Source organism: Helianthus annuus, chromosome 14, assembly GCF_002127325.2.
Source record: "Helianthus annuus cultivar XRQ/B chromosome 14, HanXRQr2.0-SUNRISE, whole genome shotgun sequence".
NCBI lineage: Eukaryota > Viridiplantae > Streptophyta > Magnoliopsida > Asterales > Asteraceae > Helianthus > Helianthus annuus.
This window is the reverse complement of record NC_035446.2, coordinates 130721107-130738714: the sequence shown is the minus strand read 5'-3', so window position 1 is coordinate 130738714 and position 17608 is coordinate 130721107. Positions and strand designations below refer to the sequence as shown.

At 43.2% G+C, this 17608-nt stretch overlaps 1 protein-coding gene across 2 annotated transcripts; it reads left to right on the top strand.

The window, feature by feature from the left end:
• Nucleotides 1-11754: 11754 nt before the first annotated feature.
• Nucleotides 11755-15666, top strand: LOC110903779. Of its 2 annotated transcripts, XM_035983275.1 has the most exons (7): nucleotides 11755-12501; nucleotides 12583-12738; nucleotides 12871-13002; nucleotides 13081-13329; nucleotides 13400-14499; nucleotides 14582-14872; nucleotides 14948-15666. In XM_035983275.1, the coding sequence occupies exons 1-7, from the start codon at nucleotides 11802-11804 to the stop codon at nucleotides 15359-15361; spliced, it is 3042 nt and encodes a 1013-aa protein (XP_035839168.1). In that variant the 5' UTR covers nucleotides 11755-11801; the 3' UTR covers nucleotides 15362-15666. The 2 variants fall into 2 exon arrangements, with proteins under 2 accessions (XP_035839168.1, XP_022005259.1); XM_022149567.2 differs by having other exon boundaries at nucleotides 12871-13329.
• The last annotated feature ends 1942 nt before the right edge of the window (nucleotides 15667-17608 follow it).

The window sequence follows — 17608 nt, the reverse complement described above, 5'->3', positions numbered from 1 at the left end:
GGCGCTATTATTTATTGCCGCCAATATGGTTTTGGTGCCTAAAAAACCCTAATCCATCATTTAATCCCGCCTAAAAAATATACGTACGCCTCGCCAAAATCGTACCGCCTTGATCTGAAACTTACGCCTCACTCAACTGAGGCGTGCGTATAATTTCTGACCCTGAGGCGCCGCCTCATATACGCCTCACTCATGTAGTAATCCTTAAAACATGAACTTGTATTTGTTTGAAATAAGTTGTTATATCTGGTCACAAATGCCTCTTTGGGTGGACCTTTAATGGTCAATGTTTTTACATTTTTCATCATTCAGGTCGTGTCTTGTTGTTATATCTGGTCATGAATGGCTCTTTGGGTGGAACTTTAATGGTCAATGTTTTTACATTTTTTATCATTCAGGTCGCTTCTGTTGCTGTCACTGCTCAAGTAGAAGCTTCAAACCCACCCAGTATGGATTTGGACCTACATGTTGTTCACTTGTTCCTAACTTAACATTCAGGTCATGCCTTGTTGCTGCTACGGATGTTGTATGCTTTGATGTGGATAACATCGTGTGTGTGGATGAAGACATTGCTGGAAAAGTTGTTGCTGAGTGGACTGCAAGGTGTGCTTGGTATTAGGGGTGTTCAGAATTCGTTTCGAATTCGAAAAATTCGAAATTCATTTAAATTCGATTCGATTATCAAGAATTCGTTTCGATTATAAGAATTCGAATTCGATTCAATTCGAGTCAAGTAAATCGAATACGAATTTATAATTTCAAATTCGATTCGATTCGAAATTCGAATAAAAATTATACATTTTTATTTATTATTTTTATATATAAAACATATATAACTTTTATTAGGCTATACTATAAATTATTTTCAAAATTTATTCCAAGTATTAAAATTACCCATTACCGAACCCACTACATGGCTCATAATTAAAACCTAAGCAACAAATCTATCAATAGATTCTAATCCTAAAAATATTATCTTGTAATATGAAGTGGTTATTCCCGACTTCTCGTTTTGAATTTTAGACTTATAGTACTTTATTTGAAACTTGTTAATATGATATCGTGCTTTATGGCTTCTTTAAAATTTATGCTTCATTTTGATAGTTATTCACATGTTTTTAAAGAATCTAAATCAAAACGAATTTATTCGAATTCGAATTTTTAATCGAATACGAATCGAATACGAATTGGGTTTTTTATTCGAATACTAATTCAAATCGAATTCAATAAGTTTTAATCGAATTCGAATCGAATACGAATTCAAGGAAAAATAAAAATTATTCGAATAATTCGATTCGAATAATTCGAAAATTCGATATTCGATTCGATGAACACCCCTACTTGGTATTAAGATGGTTTTCTGCTTTTAGTTTATTTTTATATTAAATTAATTGTGCACGTGTAGAGAAGTGGGTGGTTCAGCCCCTTTTCAGGAAGCTTTAGCTGCCAGGCTTGATCTTTTCAAACCTTTCGTCATCAACAGTCTTGAGAAGCGACCCCCAAGGTATGCTGTTATTTCTAACGCTTTCGTGTAACTGTTGACTTTTCCTTCTTTGTTTATTTATTGTTAGGGTGTAAGGAGTGGTTAAACACTTTGGAGTGGTAAACTAAAAAACTGACCAATCAGAGCGCGCCATGTCAATCAGGCAAAAGTGTTTAAACTTTGCTGAAAAGTGTTGGCAATTGTTTAAACACTTGCTGAAGTGGTAAACTTTTTTTTTATTTTCTGTTTTTTTTTAAATTTAAGATAAAATGGAAAAAACATAAACTTTTTATAAATAAAAATAAAGCATTACATTTTAAATAAAAATAAAGCATTACATCTTAAATGAAAATAAAACATTACATTTTAAATAAAAACTAACTTAAAAAAAAACTAAAAATCACAAGGCCATCCATATTTTTTTTGCGATCTCACGTTTTCTAGCGAGTGTGATTGCCAACATAGCAGGGTGGACATTGTCGGTAGGCCGATTATACGTCTCCAAGTCCTTGTCGAACATTGTTTGTCGCAACGCCTCTCGTTGCTCATCCGCCAAGGTCAAGTATTTTTCTTCTCGTATACGTTTAATTTCCATTATCTCTTTTTTCATGGCCTTGTACTCTTCGAATTTGTGTGTTATATCTCTTGGATCTTCGTTTGTTGAAGACGGCCCTTTGTTCTTTTTCTCCTTCATCGGTTGTCGTCTTGGTGGTGGTGAAGGATCCTCGTTTATGTCGGGAATATCGAATCCGCTCGAGATTTCGACATTCGGTGATCCTCGTGCATAATTTCCTGAATCCGAAGACTTTCTTTTTCGACCCGAGCCGGAGCTTTCTTCATTCAACAAAGGTACCGGCGCCCACTTTTGATTTGTTCTAAGAACCTCCCAAGCCGCAATATGAGCAAAGTCCATTTTTTCTTTGTTTTTGTAATCCTTTAGCGCTTGCTTCATTACATAAGCATCGTCCTCCCCGCTAGGACGTAAACGATCCTAAAATATCAACAACTTAATCCAAATAATTCGTTAAAAAATAAGCCGTATAAAAAAAATTACCGCTTGATGATATATGCCATTGAATGTGTTAATTTTTGTTTGCATCGTCATCCATTTTGAGCGAACTTGGTGGTGGGTTCGCTTACTTCCTCCGACCGTTTCATTGTAGTGGTTTAGAACTTTCTTCCAAGACCTATCCGCCTTTTGTTGATTGCCTTTCTTTTTATTCAAAGTGCAATGAACATAAGCCTTCGCCAACGCCTCTTCTTGTCTAAGCGTCCAATTTTCCCGTTTCGCTATTCCTTTTCTTCCCGGTTCGGCTACAACTTCTTCAACTGCAACATCTTCATCCTCATCTAACTCTTGTTCTTGGGTTTCCGGCACGACCTCCTCATTGTAGTCATTTTGTAAGTCTCTCGGTGATTGTGACATTGGGGTTTGAAAAGCAAACGGGTCAAAAGCATTTTGTGCTTCTAGGGGGTAATCATAATAATCGGGTCGAGCCATCGTCGGACCATGTTGCATCCAATTTTGGATGGGTTGGGTATCATAACCGAAAGGTTGTTGCATGGGTTGGTTAAAATAAAATGGAGGTTGGGTTTGATTCGCAAACCCAAGGTGCAGATGAAACGGGCCACTAGTACCACCCGAACAACGTTTATCTTGACCCCTCGACTTCGAACCTGAGCCTACCATTTTCTTCTTGCCTTCACCCTTGTTTGATGAGCCTTCCATTTTTATCAAAATATTTGAAAGTTTACAGAGTTAGATGTAATAAAATGGATGACAAAGAAGGTATTTGGTCTAGTATGTATAGTGTAATTTTTTGAAACAAAAAATAATTTTTTTTACTTTGAACTATTACCATTGGAAAGCACAAACGGTCAAAACATTGAAGAATCCCGAGTCGGCAAGCTGTCCCCGCCCCTTTATGTTTGCCGATCGGTAAAGGGGTCGGCGACGGTGTTCCCGCTCGGTAAACCGAGTTTGCCGCCCCCCTTTACCGCCCACTCCGGACACCCTTATTATTTGTTTTTTTTTAATTTTGAATTTGTAGGCTTCCTTCTGGCATAAAGGAATTGGTGGTTATTTCAAAAGATCAATGTATGTTTATAGAGAGTCAATAACTGGTTATTGTCATTTCAAGTATAATTAAAAGTATATTTCCAATTACAGGAGGCAATTGCTGCTGGAGTTTTTTTACGAGGGCTGGGTACAAGGGCTGGAGGATGAATACTATATGGTATTACTGATGCAATGCATTTCCTATATTAATTCTTATCCATATACTCAGGAATGGGTCTATTCGGGTTATGTTTAATCTAAAATGGGAAAATTTAAACAAATCATTCATAAATGAATCAAATCAAATGGGCCAAACAACTAGATATTAATTTTCTTTTCTCTTACTGATATTTAAGTGACGTAAGTCCCCTGTAATTAACTTATTTGAATCGTATTGTAATGCAGCCATGCGTATTGGTTTTGTAGAGGCGTTGTTTATATGATAATCATGATGTGGTTAGTGGTACACTTAGTTTTTTTTTTATTTATACCCAACATCCTCTATCTCTCAAAATGAAGTAATTGACCCTACACACAAAGTGTTGAACCTGACCCAAGCTGCACTAGAAACTGACTAGTTGACATTATGTGTAGGTTTATGACATGAATACAACATATATACATATTGAGGTGATGGTTTCGTTGATGGGCTAAGAGACATCTGAATTTGCCACCAGTTACAAGTTTACTCATAATCACAACAGCAGCAAGGTAGCTATCAACCCATGGATGCAAGTTTGCATCATTTTCAATTCTAAAAGCAGTGAGTATATACGGACTTGAAGAAAACAACCTAGAAATAGCTCTTAGTTTTTGTGTACATTTGTTTCCCTTTGCAACTATTGTAGATAGGTTTAGATTAGAAGTTTATGTCTTCCATTAGTATTTAAATTGAAAACTTGTGTATGGATTTTTGGTTATTATTGTTAATATCATTTTTTTTATAAATTATCTCATGTTTACTGCATTTTTTATTGTACAAAAAAATGAAAATAAAATGGGCAATTACACGAAAAATGGCCACATAGAACCTTAATAAATATGTGTGACTAAAAGTTAGATAATAGCCACATTTGAAATTACAAAATTTCGTGTGGCTATAAATAACCATTAGCCACGCCATAGTTACTTTGTTTTTTTTATTGTGTGACAGAATGATACCAAACGTCATGGGAAACATAACAACAAGCATTCATTTAGTCACGTAATACAAGTTTGAGTCCAAACTATAGTACTATCGTCGTTAAGAGTTCGAAATAGTTTACGCATAACCAGCACGTACACAGAGGAAAACGAAGCATGATAATTATCGACATGGATCTATCGATACCAATGACTGCGGGTTGACTGCCCGAGGCAGTTCGCAATACATGATTACCACCGTAATCCATGCAAGTAATTGTCCTTAACAACCCCCGTGTGAACGGGTGCTGAGTCCAAACTATAGTACTATCGTCGTTAAGGCAGGTAGACAACATTCCACGTGTAAACATAACAACAAGCATTCATTTAGTCACGTAATACATGCGGTAACGGTTAGCGTTTAAATTGTTGCGTAGTGTGTTCGATGTGATTTTGTATAAGTAACGTATGTAACACCCAAAAGTGCTAAAAGCAAAAAGGGATCGAGTATACTCACAGCGATTGATGGATTGAAGGGAGCTTGAGAGTAGGGTTAGCCTGAATAGTTTGATAGCATAACGATAAGCAACGCGTAAAACGGAAAACAAGTGTTGGAGGGTCGGACAGCTGGTCGATCGGACGGTAGTCCGATCGGACGGCTGACCGTTTGGTTGGCAGTCCGTTCGGACAGCTGTCCGGTCGGTCGGTAGGCCGATCGGATGGTTGTTCGAGTGGATTTTTTCTTCCTTTGAGAAGGATGTGTTTGTGTATGATGGTTTGACTTTTGAAGTTTTCGTGGTAGCATTAGAAAATATCGAAGTATCTTTACCTTTCAGGTCGGTCGATCGGACGGTCGTTCGATCGGCCGGCAGCCCGATCGGTGAGGTACTTTTAGCAAGACAAGTTCTCAGTAGGGTGTCACCTGATCGGACGGCTGTTCGATCGGGTGGCACTCCTAGTGCATTGAACATGTTGAAAAATCGATTAAGTGTTGAAGTATAGTATCTCATGATACGAAGAGTAATCCGATCGGACGGTAGTCCGATCGAACAGCAGTTCGTTCAATACCAGTCCTCAAAATAAATTGATTAAGTGTGAGGCCATGTGTTAGCCGATCAGCTGGCCAGTCGTTCGGCTGACTGTCCGATCGGCTGGCTGTCCGTTCGTACAGCAGTCCGATCGGTCAGCATCCTGACCTGATCAGCCTGTTCGTCTAACACTTGGTTGTTCTGATTGTTTGTCGTTATACCGAGGTGCTTTGACAACGAGTCAAACCATAGAACCCTCGTTCTTACTTGTTTCTCCTGATCGGATAGGAATCACCCAAATCCGGCCGGTGAACTGATCGAAATGGAGTTTAACGTATTACCCGAAATCGGTGGACCTCGTGGATAGAATCTGATCCTTGAGCTATGCAACCACCGGAGTGATTTGTAAGTCGGCTCAGGCTCCGTTTCTATCGGCTTTGAAGTCATTGAGTGTAAAAGAGTTGAAAGAAAGTTGGAAAAATCCATCTTTCAATCCTTTTCACCGTGTATATGTTTAGATCTATGAAAGATCTTTGTATGTTTATGTGGAAATCGGCTAGATCCAAGTGATTCTTGGTGGATTGAAGCCAAAACATGAAGTTCTTCAAGAACATCATGATGACATCATCCTAGAACACTTGAATCTTGATGATTTCACGGTTAGAAATCAAGATTTGAAAGATAGAAGGTGTAGGAGTGCGTGTGGATAAAGAAAGTACAAGATTTAGGACGAAATCTTACCGGAATCGAGAGGAATCTGAGAGAAAGAGGGGAGCACGAGCTGGTCGAACAGAGGTTTCCAAAAGTAGAAAGTTTGAGAGTGACAAGGGGTATTTATAGGATGCCAAATGAGGAAAGTGCTGGCCGATCGGCCAGGCAGCTCGATCGGACAGCCTGTCCGATTGGACAGCAGTCCGATCGGCTGGCTGTTCGATCGACTGGTAACCTGATCGATCAGCTGCGCGATTAGAGTGTTCGGTGCGACGATTTTTGATATTTCGATCTCGATTGCGATTGATGAGAATTCAATAGAGTTTCCTATTCAAATTACTTTTAATCCCAACTACTATATCAATATACAAACATCCATATCTTGCACTGTCTCTTCTCTACCAATTATCATGATTCGATTTCGATTGAGTTCGATTGAGTTTCGATTGCGATTCGATTGATCACCACATATAACGTAAATAAACATGCACAAGTAACACATAAGGAACACACACACGAATACAATAACATCAAGGTTGCATAATTCGAGTTTCGAGTTTGATGATGATTAGATTAGTTCGATTACTGGTTAATTGACTTTATCGCATTGTTACTTCCTATCATTCACAGTCGTAAAGCGGTTTGCATCGATAAACATTCGATCACTTCGATTGTAATTAAATACTCCACATAATACAACTAACGTAAAGCATAAATAGACTAATTACAGTCAAAGAAGTCAAACAGGATTTAGCAAGGAGGGACAGACCGCAATTAGCGATCTTTTCTTCCTTTGACTTCAATCTTTGACTTTGACTTTGACTTTCGGTAACACGGGGTGTTACAAAAACAATACTTTTCACCTCCAAGGAGTTGGAAACAGCCACCGATCATTTTAGTGAGAATAGAATCCTTGGACGAGGAGGTCAAGGTATGGTGTATAAAGGTATGCTAGCGGATGGAAGGATTGTAGCAATCAAGAAAGCAAAGATTGTTGACGAAAGCCAGTTAGAGGTATTCATCAATGAGGTTGTGATTCTGGTACAAGTCAATCATAGGAATCTGGTTCAGCTATCGGGATGTTGCCTAGAGACTAAGGTTCCTCTACTTGTCATTTTTTTAAATTACACTATAATAACGAGCATTCTTTTTAATTCGAGCAGACAATTACTATAGTTCTCTTATTTTTTTTACAAGATACATGATTAGACATTCAACATAAATCATTACGTGATTATAATAGTTAATTTGAAGGAATCAAGGCACGACTGGGAACAACAAGAAGACGATTAATTGATGAGCTCCCAAGCGTCCTTTGGGCTCATCGAACCGTGCCAAAAACGAGCAATGGCGAGACGCCCTTCAGCTTGGTCTATGGCTCCAAAATGGTTATTTCCACCGTCGGCCTCCCCTCGCCTCGAATGTTAATGATAAATTAAATCGACAAAGAGGTAGAGCGCCGTCTTGACTTAGACTTTATGGAAGAAAGGCGCAAGAACGCGACCATTAACGAATCCATGTACAAGTCTAAATTAGAAAAAACTACAACGTGCACATCCGCGTATGTACCTTTAATCCGGGTGATTATGTCTTTCGCGATAATGAATCCTCTAATGCAGAGCGCCTTGGCAAGCTCGCACCCAATTGAGAAGGACCTTACGTCATACACGAAGTCTTGGGCAAGGGCGCATACAAACAACACACATTAGACGGTAACACTGTACCAAGAACCAGGAATGCACAACAACTACGAAAATGCTACATATAACACAAAGGCTTTTGTAATCATGGCCTTGCGCCCAACACATTTATTAATACAAGAAGTGTTTTTTACATTATCTTTCTTGCTAATTCCTATACAAACTAAATTACAAATGCGTGTACCACTTTGGGTATGCACAAAAATATAATGGCAAAATTATAGTCTCATGAGCTCGTCCGATCTCCAAGTCGTGCCGTAACTCCTCGCGCACAGCCAGATCATGCACCGCTCCTACATGAGTTCACACCAAACTTCATTCGTGATACCTGCATAAAGTAGCTAAACACACGCAAAATATTGTAATAAACAATTAACAACCAAGAGTTACTATTTACTAAGTGCCCTAAGGGCCAAACAATACGTGCGCCAAGAGCTAAATTAAGTGATTCTTCCCTTGCCCAATAGAGGGCAAAAGAAGGGTGAAACTTGTTCATGCCCATAAGGGACCAAATCCTTGGCATGCAAGCCGTGCAAAATGAAATGATTGTTTGAGACCCGCACCCCAATAGAGGTGGCGCAGGGTATAACTTGTGCATAAAAACCTACTAAACTATTACAAGGGGTTCAACCCTTACACGACACGCTGGCCGAAAGCATCAATCTTCGGGGACATCTTCATCTTCACCACCCGGTATCTCAAAAAAAATTTTTAGACACCCAACGTAATCATCATGTTGCAATGCTTCTGTCACTAGGTCTGTAACAGGCAGCCGCAAGTTGTTGTAAGTCTCCTGTGTGGATACCAACTCGTCATCAGTCGTTTGCACATGCATAACCGATTATTGAGTATCCCAATCAACATTTAGTGCCTCGGTTACATGTCTCTTGCACTCGCAGTAACCCTCTACATACTCATCGTTACGTGAGGCAACAATCAACTTGGCAACGATGGTGTCGAGTTCCATCGAGTTCAACACCGCATTGGCAACCTGCACAGGGAATGAGAGGTGGTTAAACAAAAGCTTAACATAACCAACGCACGCTGAATTTCAACACTTACATGAATGATGCCACTCTGTTGCAACCATACTGAGTTGTTCATCAACGATTCCACTAAGCTCTCCGCCTGCGTCCGCACAACCTGCGCCTCATTAACTGATGACTGGGCAGTGTTCCTCTCCTCCTTAGCCGCTTCCACATGCGCTTTCTTACCCCTAACGTCAATTTTCAAGGATTCACACTTTTCTTGACTCTCGATTAACCAACACTAATGTTTATATAATCTCCACATCTTTACGAGGCAAATCCCTCTCCCACGCGGCTAGTTGCTCCTTGATTTCCTGTTCAAATAAACTTGCAATGAAATCTGACATTTTCTTATCTTTTAATAAGCAAGCAGAATGGGTGCATGGGTCTCAACCTGTGCATGCTCAGCTCGCTCCCAATGGGATTTGGCTTCTTCCAATGAGGTTTGGTGTTCAACATTTTTCTTCGTCAATATTTCGATTTGGGCTTTGAGATTAGTGTTTTCTTCACGATCACGATGCAAGATAGCATTATCACGTTTACAAGCCTCTGCCCACCGTTTTGCGCTCTTCAGAAAGCTCTTTTTCAAGAGCATCAACTTTCTTCTTCAACCCAGAGCGCCCAACTCCTCAAACTTTTTATTCTGCTCAAATTTGGCCCGCTCCTCAACTAGTTGCTCATCAGCAGCGGTGAATTTCTTGTGCTCAGCAGCTAACCGAGACCGAGTGTCAGCAAAAACAACTCTTTCCCTATGCAAATCATATTGAATGTGTAATCACGTGATCATTTGTATTGAATATCTAATCACGTATCCTGTAAATTTTTTTAGGTACATTGTAGCAATAGTCTACTCGAATTAAAGAGAATTAAATGCTCGTTATACGGTGTAATTTAAAAAAATATATTAACATATGAAAAAGTTATAGCTGTTTGAAAATCAAGGTGGATGAGTCCAAGTGAGAAAAGACCAGAACCCTTCCTCTGTTTATTTTTCCAATTTTTGAACCTCATATTTACCAAAATGTCACCGGTTTAATCTTAGACGTTGATCAATGAATATTATAGTATCATGTTTATCCGTAAACTTCGTACGTTATATATCTTTTGCTGGCCAAGGTGGGTGAAGAAACAGTGATCTAATTAAGGTATTAATTAGATGGGTTTATGTTCCTTTCATAGAGGTTAATCTTCTCTTAGGTATTTGAGCTCCGACTGGTTACTCAACCTGCAAAACAGAACACCGTTACTCGTTAGGAGGGGAATGTGGGGGTTTCCCTCTTAACCGGGCTCCGGCGTGAGAATAAGCGATTGCTTTGAGAGTAATTAAGTAGTAAAGAGTGAGAGCCGAGAGAATAGAATGAATAACCTGAGGAATGAAGGTCTCTATTTATAGCCGGAGAGGTGTAAGAGGTTGTGGGCTGATGGGCCTTGGGCCAGAAACGGACAACAACGAATATGCTCTTTGCCTTGCTGGCCTCGACTGCTTAGTGGCTTCTAGATGCTCGTCGGTGCTGGCGCACCTTGATTGGAGCCACGTGTCATTGTTGTCGGCCTTGTTGTCCCCTCTGTCATCAGCAGACAAGTGGAGATCGTGGGATAGTTGTCCCCGTCTCTTGATTGGTGCCATGTAGGCGTCCTTGTGTACTTATCGTCAGAAGATCGTGGCGCACGATTGAACAGAGCCTGCTGGACGTTCATTGGCTCTTTTTACTGCCACTTGTACCCTGTGTACCTCTGTAGGTAACAGCGCGTCTTCTTATGGAGAGGATTTTGTTTGGTGGCAACTAACCCGCGCGGGGCTAGTGTGCTCACTTATACCATTATTTTTATGCTAAGTGTTGCTATCTGACTTCATTATGTGCTCTTCCTCGCGCGGGGCTAAATCATAATGTGACGTAAGCTGCGCGAGGTTGTTATTATTAAGTTGTTATGCTAAGGAGTATGGTCTCACGTGTAACCTGTTATGAGGTTTGCGCGACTCTTTGGGACCATACCCCTTCAAGTCCCCCCAGTCCAGTGCTGCACCATGCGCAACGCAAGTGGTTGGAGCTCTGGACTTGATAAAAATAAGAGAAGGGGAAGTTGTCCTTTTAATCTTGAGTTGTAAGGCGCATGTAGAAAACTGTTGCTTTCGATGCGCAGGTACTAGGCAGGTGTCGAGTGATATCTTGTTTGTCCTTTTAATCGCGCGAGGTATTGTAGTCTTCGTATATCTGGCGCGACTCTTGTGACTTCTGCATGAAGTTAGTTGCACGTTTTATGGCGGGAAACTTCGAAATTTGAACCTCTGACAGGTTGGTGAGATAAGTCGCTGAGGGTGACGTTTGAGTTGACCCCTGACACGGGTGTCATCATGCCGCCTGCGGCGGTTGCACTTCATGTCAGGAGAGTGGGTGCCACGCGCGCGTGGTAACCGTCGTCCCTGTTTTCCCGCTCGACGTGGCAACCTCTCGTTGGTTGCCCTTGCGGCTAGTGCGGCACGGTTACCCATCGCATTAAATGCGATGGGTATAAATATCCGAAGAGAAGGGTGAGAGATTCACTTTCTCTTCGTTTCTTCTCTAATTTCCTCTCAAGACTCTTTGAATCTTCAAAGTGTTCTTCGTTTTCTTCAAGATTTCTTCAAATCTTCAAACTTTCTTCAAGTTTTTTCCAGCTTTTTCTTGAAATATGAGTGAAGAACATCAAGAAGCTCCTGTTAGTGAGGAGGGGCCAGTCCCAGTCCTGAGATGGGACTTAGGTTTATTCGAACAGATCGTTCGAAGTTTTAGGTTTCCACCGGAGTGGGATGCCCGGTACCCTGCTCAGGGTCAGACCGCGGCTGATGCCCCACCCGGTTACATTACTTTGTTCGAAGACTTCTTCCTTCAAGGAAACTTCCGGCTGCCGGCGACTAACTTCTTTGGTAGCATATTGTCCTACTACAAGTTTCATATCTCACAGTTAAGCCCACCTGGGATGGTGAGGGTGAGGCACTTTGAGTTCTTGTGTCAATCTCACGGCATTGAGCCGACGGTGAATAAGTTTCGTGTCTTCTATCAACTGCAAAGAACAATGGGGTTCTTTTCTTTTGCTAGCCGTGGTACGGCTAAGAAGATTTTGTTGAATCCTCCCAAGAGTTTCCACGACTGGAAACCCAAGTTCTTCTTCATCCGGGAGGAAGTCTTGCCAATAGCTATGCCGTTTAGGGAATGGACCGAGGTTATACCAAAGGAGGACCTTCCTATACCGAAGTCTGCTCAGTGGTATCAGCAGCTTACCGCAACCCCTAACCGGGTATTTGGGGAGAATGTTCTGGTTGCTGCCAAGATGAGTGACCAGTGGTCACCTAGTAGCAGGGAACTCCCGGTCTTGAAGATCGGGGATCAAGGTTAGATACTTTCCCCCTTTTTGTTTTGTTTCCGAGTACATTCACTTAACTGGTTTCTTATACTTTGTTTTTGTTGTGTAGAGACGCAACTCTATCAGGCTGCCTTCCCAGCCTTTGGTGGCTCCATGGGCGTTCGCCCTCTGCGCGATGATGAGGAAGGCTGGTATGACCAGATAAAAGGGAACTTCATGTTTCCTCCTGCTGACGCCTTCGCCTCGCCGCCGGATGCAACTGAAGGTGCGCAATATCCTAAACCTCGTCCATTGCGCTCTGTGACTTCTGCTGGGAAAGAGACTTTCTATCTTTCCAGCGAGGAGTCAGTAGGGTCTTCGAATGGCGAGTTAAGTTCGTTGCCTAAAATCTTTGCAGGTGTGTTGCGCGATCTGGGGGTTGACCCAGAGGAGAAGAAGAAGAAACCTTCGAAGAAGAAAAAGAAGGCGGATGTTGAAGTGACCAGCAAGGGTCCTGGCGCCAGTCGCGCAACTACTGCTGCTGTCAAAGGTACGCTTCGCCTCCGGCAACGTGACTTAGACGATTACGTGATAATCAGTGACTCTTATGAAGGTTTATCATATGCAGCTATGGGAAAGACTGGCGCTGGTGGGTCAAAGGGCTCTGGGAGCGCGGGTTCTCGTAACCCGGATGCTGACGCAACTCCATCTCAACCTGAGGATGAAGAAGAAGAGGAAGAAGAGACTGCCCCGTTGATTGGAAGAAAGAGGGGTAGAAGCGAGGCGACAACTGGTATGGCCTCTGCGCCTGTTTCAGTTGTTATTCCCGTTGTTGGGAAGAAGAGCAAGTTGCGCTCGTTATACCAGTTTTCTCCTGGTATGCTCTTATCTCCCTTCTTTATAATTTAACCTCTTTTTGCTCAAGTGCGTTTGCTTTATTTTTGTAGAGATCAAGAAGAAGACCCCTGAAAAGGGGGTTAAGTTTGTTGAACCCAGCACGAAAAGACCTAAGGTTGCCACTGAACCTTCCGATTCTGCTGCGCGTGATGCTGCGAAAACTGCTGAAGCGCAGCGAAAGGCAGAAGAGGATCGGAGGAAAGAAGAGAGTAGGATTGCTGCGCAGAAGAAGGCTGAAGAGCGAAAGCGCAAAGAAGAGGAAGAGAAAAAGAGGAAGGAGGAGGAGGAGAGAAAGCTGGAGGCGGAGAGGAAGAGGAAAGCGGAAGAGGAGAGAAAGCTGAGGGAGGAGGCGGATAGGCAGAGGAAGGCGGAAGAGGCGAGGAAAGAAAGAGCTGCCGATCAGTCTTCTGTTCAAGGGCAGTCTGGTGTCCCAAAACCTCCCCCTGCTGCGCCGATTGTTACCTCTAAGGGGTTAGGGCGCTATGTGTCTAGTGGTGCAAGCTCTGGAGGAGCTGGGGGCTATAACCCCAATGTGATAGGTGCGAAGGATACCGTCGGGGACATATATTATAAAACTTATACTGAAGAGGAACGTGGTGATGCTCCTCATCAAGCCCCTTGGAGCTTAAGGCAGAAGGATACATTTGTTGAATTTGGTCCTTCTCGCGATTGGTACTTGAACCAATTCACTCCTGGCGAAGTTAACCGTCAAAAGGCGAAGCCGCATGAAATGTTGTATCGCACTTACATTCTTGCCGAGGCCAACGCTCGATCTGCTAACCATCAGATAGTTCGTGAATGGCGAACAATGGTCAGAGAGCGCGCCGACTGGGAGGCTTACCGAGAACGTGTGTTAAAACGTGTTGGTGAATTTGAGAAGGCTAAGGCCACATTTGATGAGGAGAAAGCCAAGTTTGAGGCTGATAGGAAAGCTGAAGAGTGGGGTCGCGAGGGCCTGCAAAAGAAACTTCATAATGTGGAAGAGCAACTGGCCAAGGAGAAGGCCGAGTTCAAGCGTATATGCGCTCAAGACAACGAGCGTACTTATGCTCTACGCCAGAAGATCGTTGGTCTTGAGGCTACAGTTGCGGACTTGACCTCAAAGGTGGAGGAAGCGCAGGGTGAAAAAACTGCCAAGCAGCAGATGGAGGTTAGTTCTACTGATTCCCGCTCTTCCTTTTTGTTTACGAGATTTCTCTAAGTCAATTCTCAAGGTGTTTGTCAATTTTTAGGTTGAGCTGACTGAAGCCAAGGTGCAATTGTCTAACAAGGACAAGGATCTCCATGCCAAGGACGTTGAGATAGCGGAACTCAAGCGTCGCTTGAATGAGCAAATCGACAGATGCGAGTCTTTGGAGATTGACCTTGAGGCTGAGAAGGTCAAGGCCACCGATGCCGAGGAGGCGCGTGCTGTCAGCACTGCGGCGCTTAACGTGGCTCAGACAAATTATTCTGAGGCCCAAGGCATTGTGGACACGCTTGTTTCTGAAGCAGAATGGATGCGCACTCGGGGAATAGTGCTGGTAAGTCCCTTTTGCCTTACCTTTTTCTTTTAACATGTTGAAGAGTTTATTCTTAATGCTCCTCTTTTGATGAAGGTTGCCAACTCCATCCTGAACGCCGGCGAGCTAGATCGCGCTGTTGCTGCTCTTACGGATGCGGCGCGTGCAGTTGGTCATCGAGGAGGTTACCTGGAGTGTGCTGATCACGTTGAGCGAATGCTGGGACAAGAATTCGATACAAGTCATTGCTCAGTGACGGAACAAGCTGATGCTGCGCTGGCCAGTGCTGAGAACTCATATGACAACCTCTCCTTGCCCATCATGGACTTGGTTGTTAGTGCCTTAAAAAAGGATGATTGGTGTCAGCGCCTCAAGGCGATCCTTGATCCACCGATTACTGTTGAATCATCTGATGAGGAAGCAGCTGGTGATGATGGCGGAGGTGATGACGATGGCGACGATGGTGAAGGGAACGAAGATGATGATGGTGAGAAGAAAGAAGACAAATAGAGTAGGTTGTTAGTTTGTTGATAGGCGTTTGTGCCTTTGTTTCTGACTTGATTGTAAGTGATGCGCTTTTGCGCAGTTTTAATGACAATGAAATGTCTTCGTTTTTTCTGTTGCAATTATTGCATTGCTGTAAAAACTTAGGTTAAATTAGCTCGAATAAATGGAAGCGTTATCTAAGTATAAGGTGGCCACCCGGTCTCGCGCTTTGTTTGCGGAGGACCTTGGAGGTGGTTTTGAACCATCTCAAAATGCTGGAGTGTTTTCGCGCTAATCAGAAGTTTAACATGCATTTGTAACGAAAAAAACAATGTAATAGAACATGTCGTATGTTTTCATTCAAATCAGAAGTTGGCTCTTAGGCCTTCATACATATTTGCCAATGGCTCGTAGCCGGCGTGGCGAAATTGAAAAATGGCGCAAGGCCGAAAAGGTTACATATAGCATTTGCGCAATTGTTGCGCATTCCAAGTTCTTGGTAAGATGTGGCCATCTAAGGTGCGCAATTTGTAGGCCCCTTTGCCTAGGACCTCATGAATCAGATATGGGCCTTCCCATTTAGGTGCCAATTTCCCTGGGCGTTCCGCATTTGACGCTTCGTTGTCGCGAAAGACGTACTCCCCTGGATTGAAGGTACAAATGCGAACCCTTGTGTTGTAATACCTTTCCAGTTGGGTTTTGTATTTGGCCTCTCTGATTCTTGCGATTTCGCGTCGTTCTTCTAACAAGTCTAAGTCTAGACGCCTTTCCGCTTCATTGTCAACCGTGTTGACCGTGGTCATTCGCGGCGAAGGCAGGCCAATCTCCGCCGGGATTACCGCCTCTGAGCCATAGACCAGGCTGAAAGGGGTCTCGCCGGTACTCGTCTTTGGCATGGTCCGATGAGCCCATAAAATGCTTGGGAGCTCATCGACCCATCCGCGCCGCCTTGTTCCTAACCTGGCCTTTATCCCTTCGACGATGCATTTGTTCACACTTTCCACTTGTCCGTTGCCTTGTGGGTGCGCAACGGAGGTGAAAGTGTGTTCAATGTTCATCTCCTTCATCCAGTTCTTAAGATCGTCTGAAGCAAAGTTGGTGCCGTTGTCTGTCACGATCTTAAGCGGGAGGCCGAATCTGCATATGATGTGCTCCCATATGAACTTGCGCACAATCATAGCTGTGGTGGATGCAAGGGCTTTGGCTTCTACCCACTTTGTAAAGTAGTCAACAGCTACTATGATGAACTTTACGGCGCCGGGTGCATCCGGGAAGGGTCCCACCATGTCAATTCCCCATTGTTGGAAGGGCCATGCGGTGGACACGGGAATGAGATCGTTTTTAGGACGCAGTGTTTTTGGAGAGTGTCTCTGGCAAGAGTCACACTTGCGGATTTCTTTCATGGCGTCAACATGCATACCCGGCCAGTAGTAACCGGCGCTCATGATCTTCGCGACAACCATCCTTGGTCCGGAGTGGATGCCGCAAATCCCTTCATGGATTTCCCTTATCAAATAATTCGCGTCCTGGGGGTCCACACAGCGCAGTAGTGGTCCCAGGAAGGATTTCCGGTATAAGATACCGCTGTTCATTTCGTACTGCAGGGCTTTGTTTTGGATTTTCCTTGCTTCCGCTTTGTTCTCGGGAAGCACCCCCTCTTGCAAGTATTGGATGATGGGGGTCATCCATGATGTCTGCCCTGTTTCGATTACATTAACTTGGCGCAGTAAAACTGATGGGTTCTTGAGTACCTCTATCCTTACATCCTTGGCGAGATGTTGAAAGGAAGTCGAGGCGAGCTTGCTCAGGGCATCTGCGGGCTTGTTTTCTGAGCGATTGATATGTATGACTTCGTGGGTTTTGAATTGTTGGAGCAATTCTTTCGCTTGTTCCAGATATAAAGCCATGACTTCACCCTTCGCATCGTATATGCCATTTACCTGACTGGCTATCAGGAGTGAATCCACATGTGCGCGCACGTGTTTTGCTCCCATCTTGATGGCGAGGCGTAAGCCTGCCAAGAAAGCCTCGTACTCAGCCTCATTGTTGGTGTTTTTGAAGTCGAGCTTAATGGCGTAAGTAAACTCGTGCTTTTCTGGGCTCACTAGACGTAAACCTGCTCCCGCGCCATCTTCATTTGATGCCCCGTCAGTGTAAAGCATCCAAATCTCCTCTGCTGTGTTTTCCTTGGGCGTCTCTACCATCTCGCACTCCTTGATTTTATCAGCCGGCACTTCTGTGATGAAGTCGGCGAGGACCTGCCCCTTAATG

Excerpts from the sequence above, each read along its gene's own strand:
- LOC110903779 (XM_022149567.2), top strand. The coding sequence starts at position 11,802 with ATGAGTGAAGAACATCAAGAAGCTCCTGTTAGTGAGGAGGGGCCAGTC. Across the intron at positions 12,502-12,582 it reads CTTGAAGATCGGGGATCAAG|AGACGCAACTCTATCAGGCT; the intron begins GTTAGATACTTT and ends TTTGTTGTGTAG. Across the intron at positions 13,330-13,399 it reads GTTATACCAGTTTTCTCCTG|AGATCAAGAAGAAGACCCCT; the intron begins GTATGCTCTTAT and ends TTATTTTTGTAG.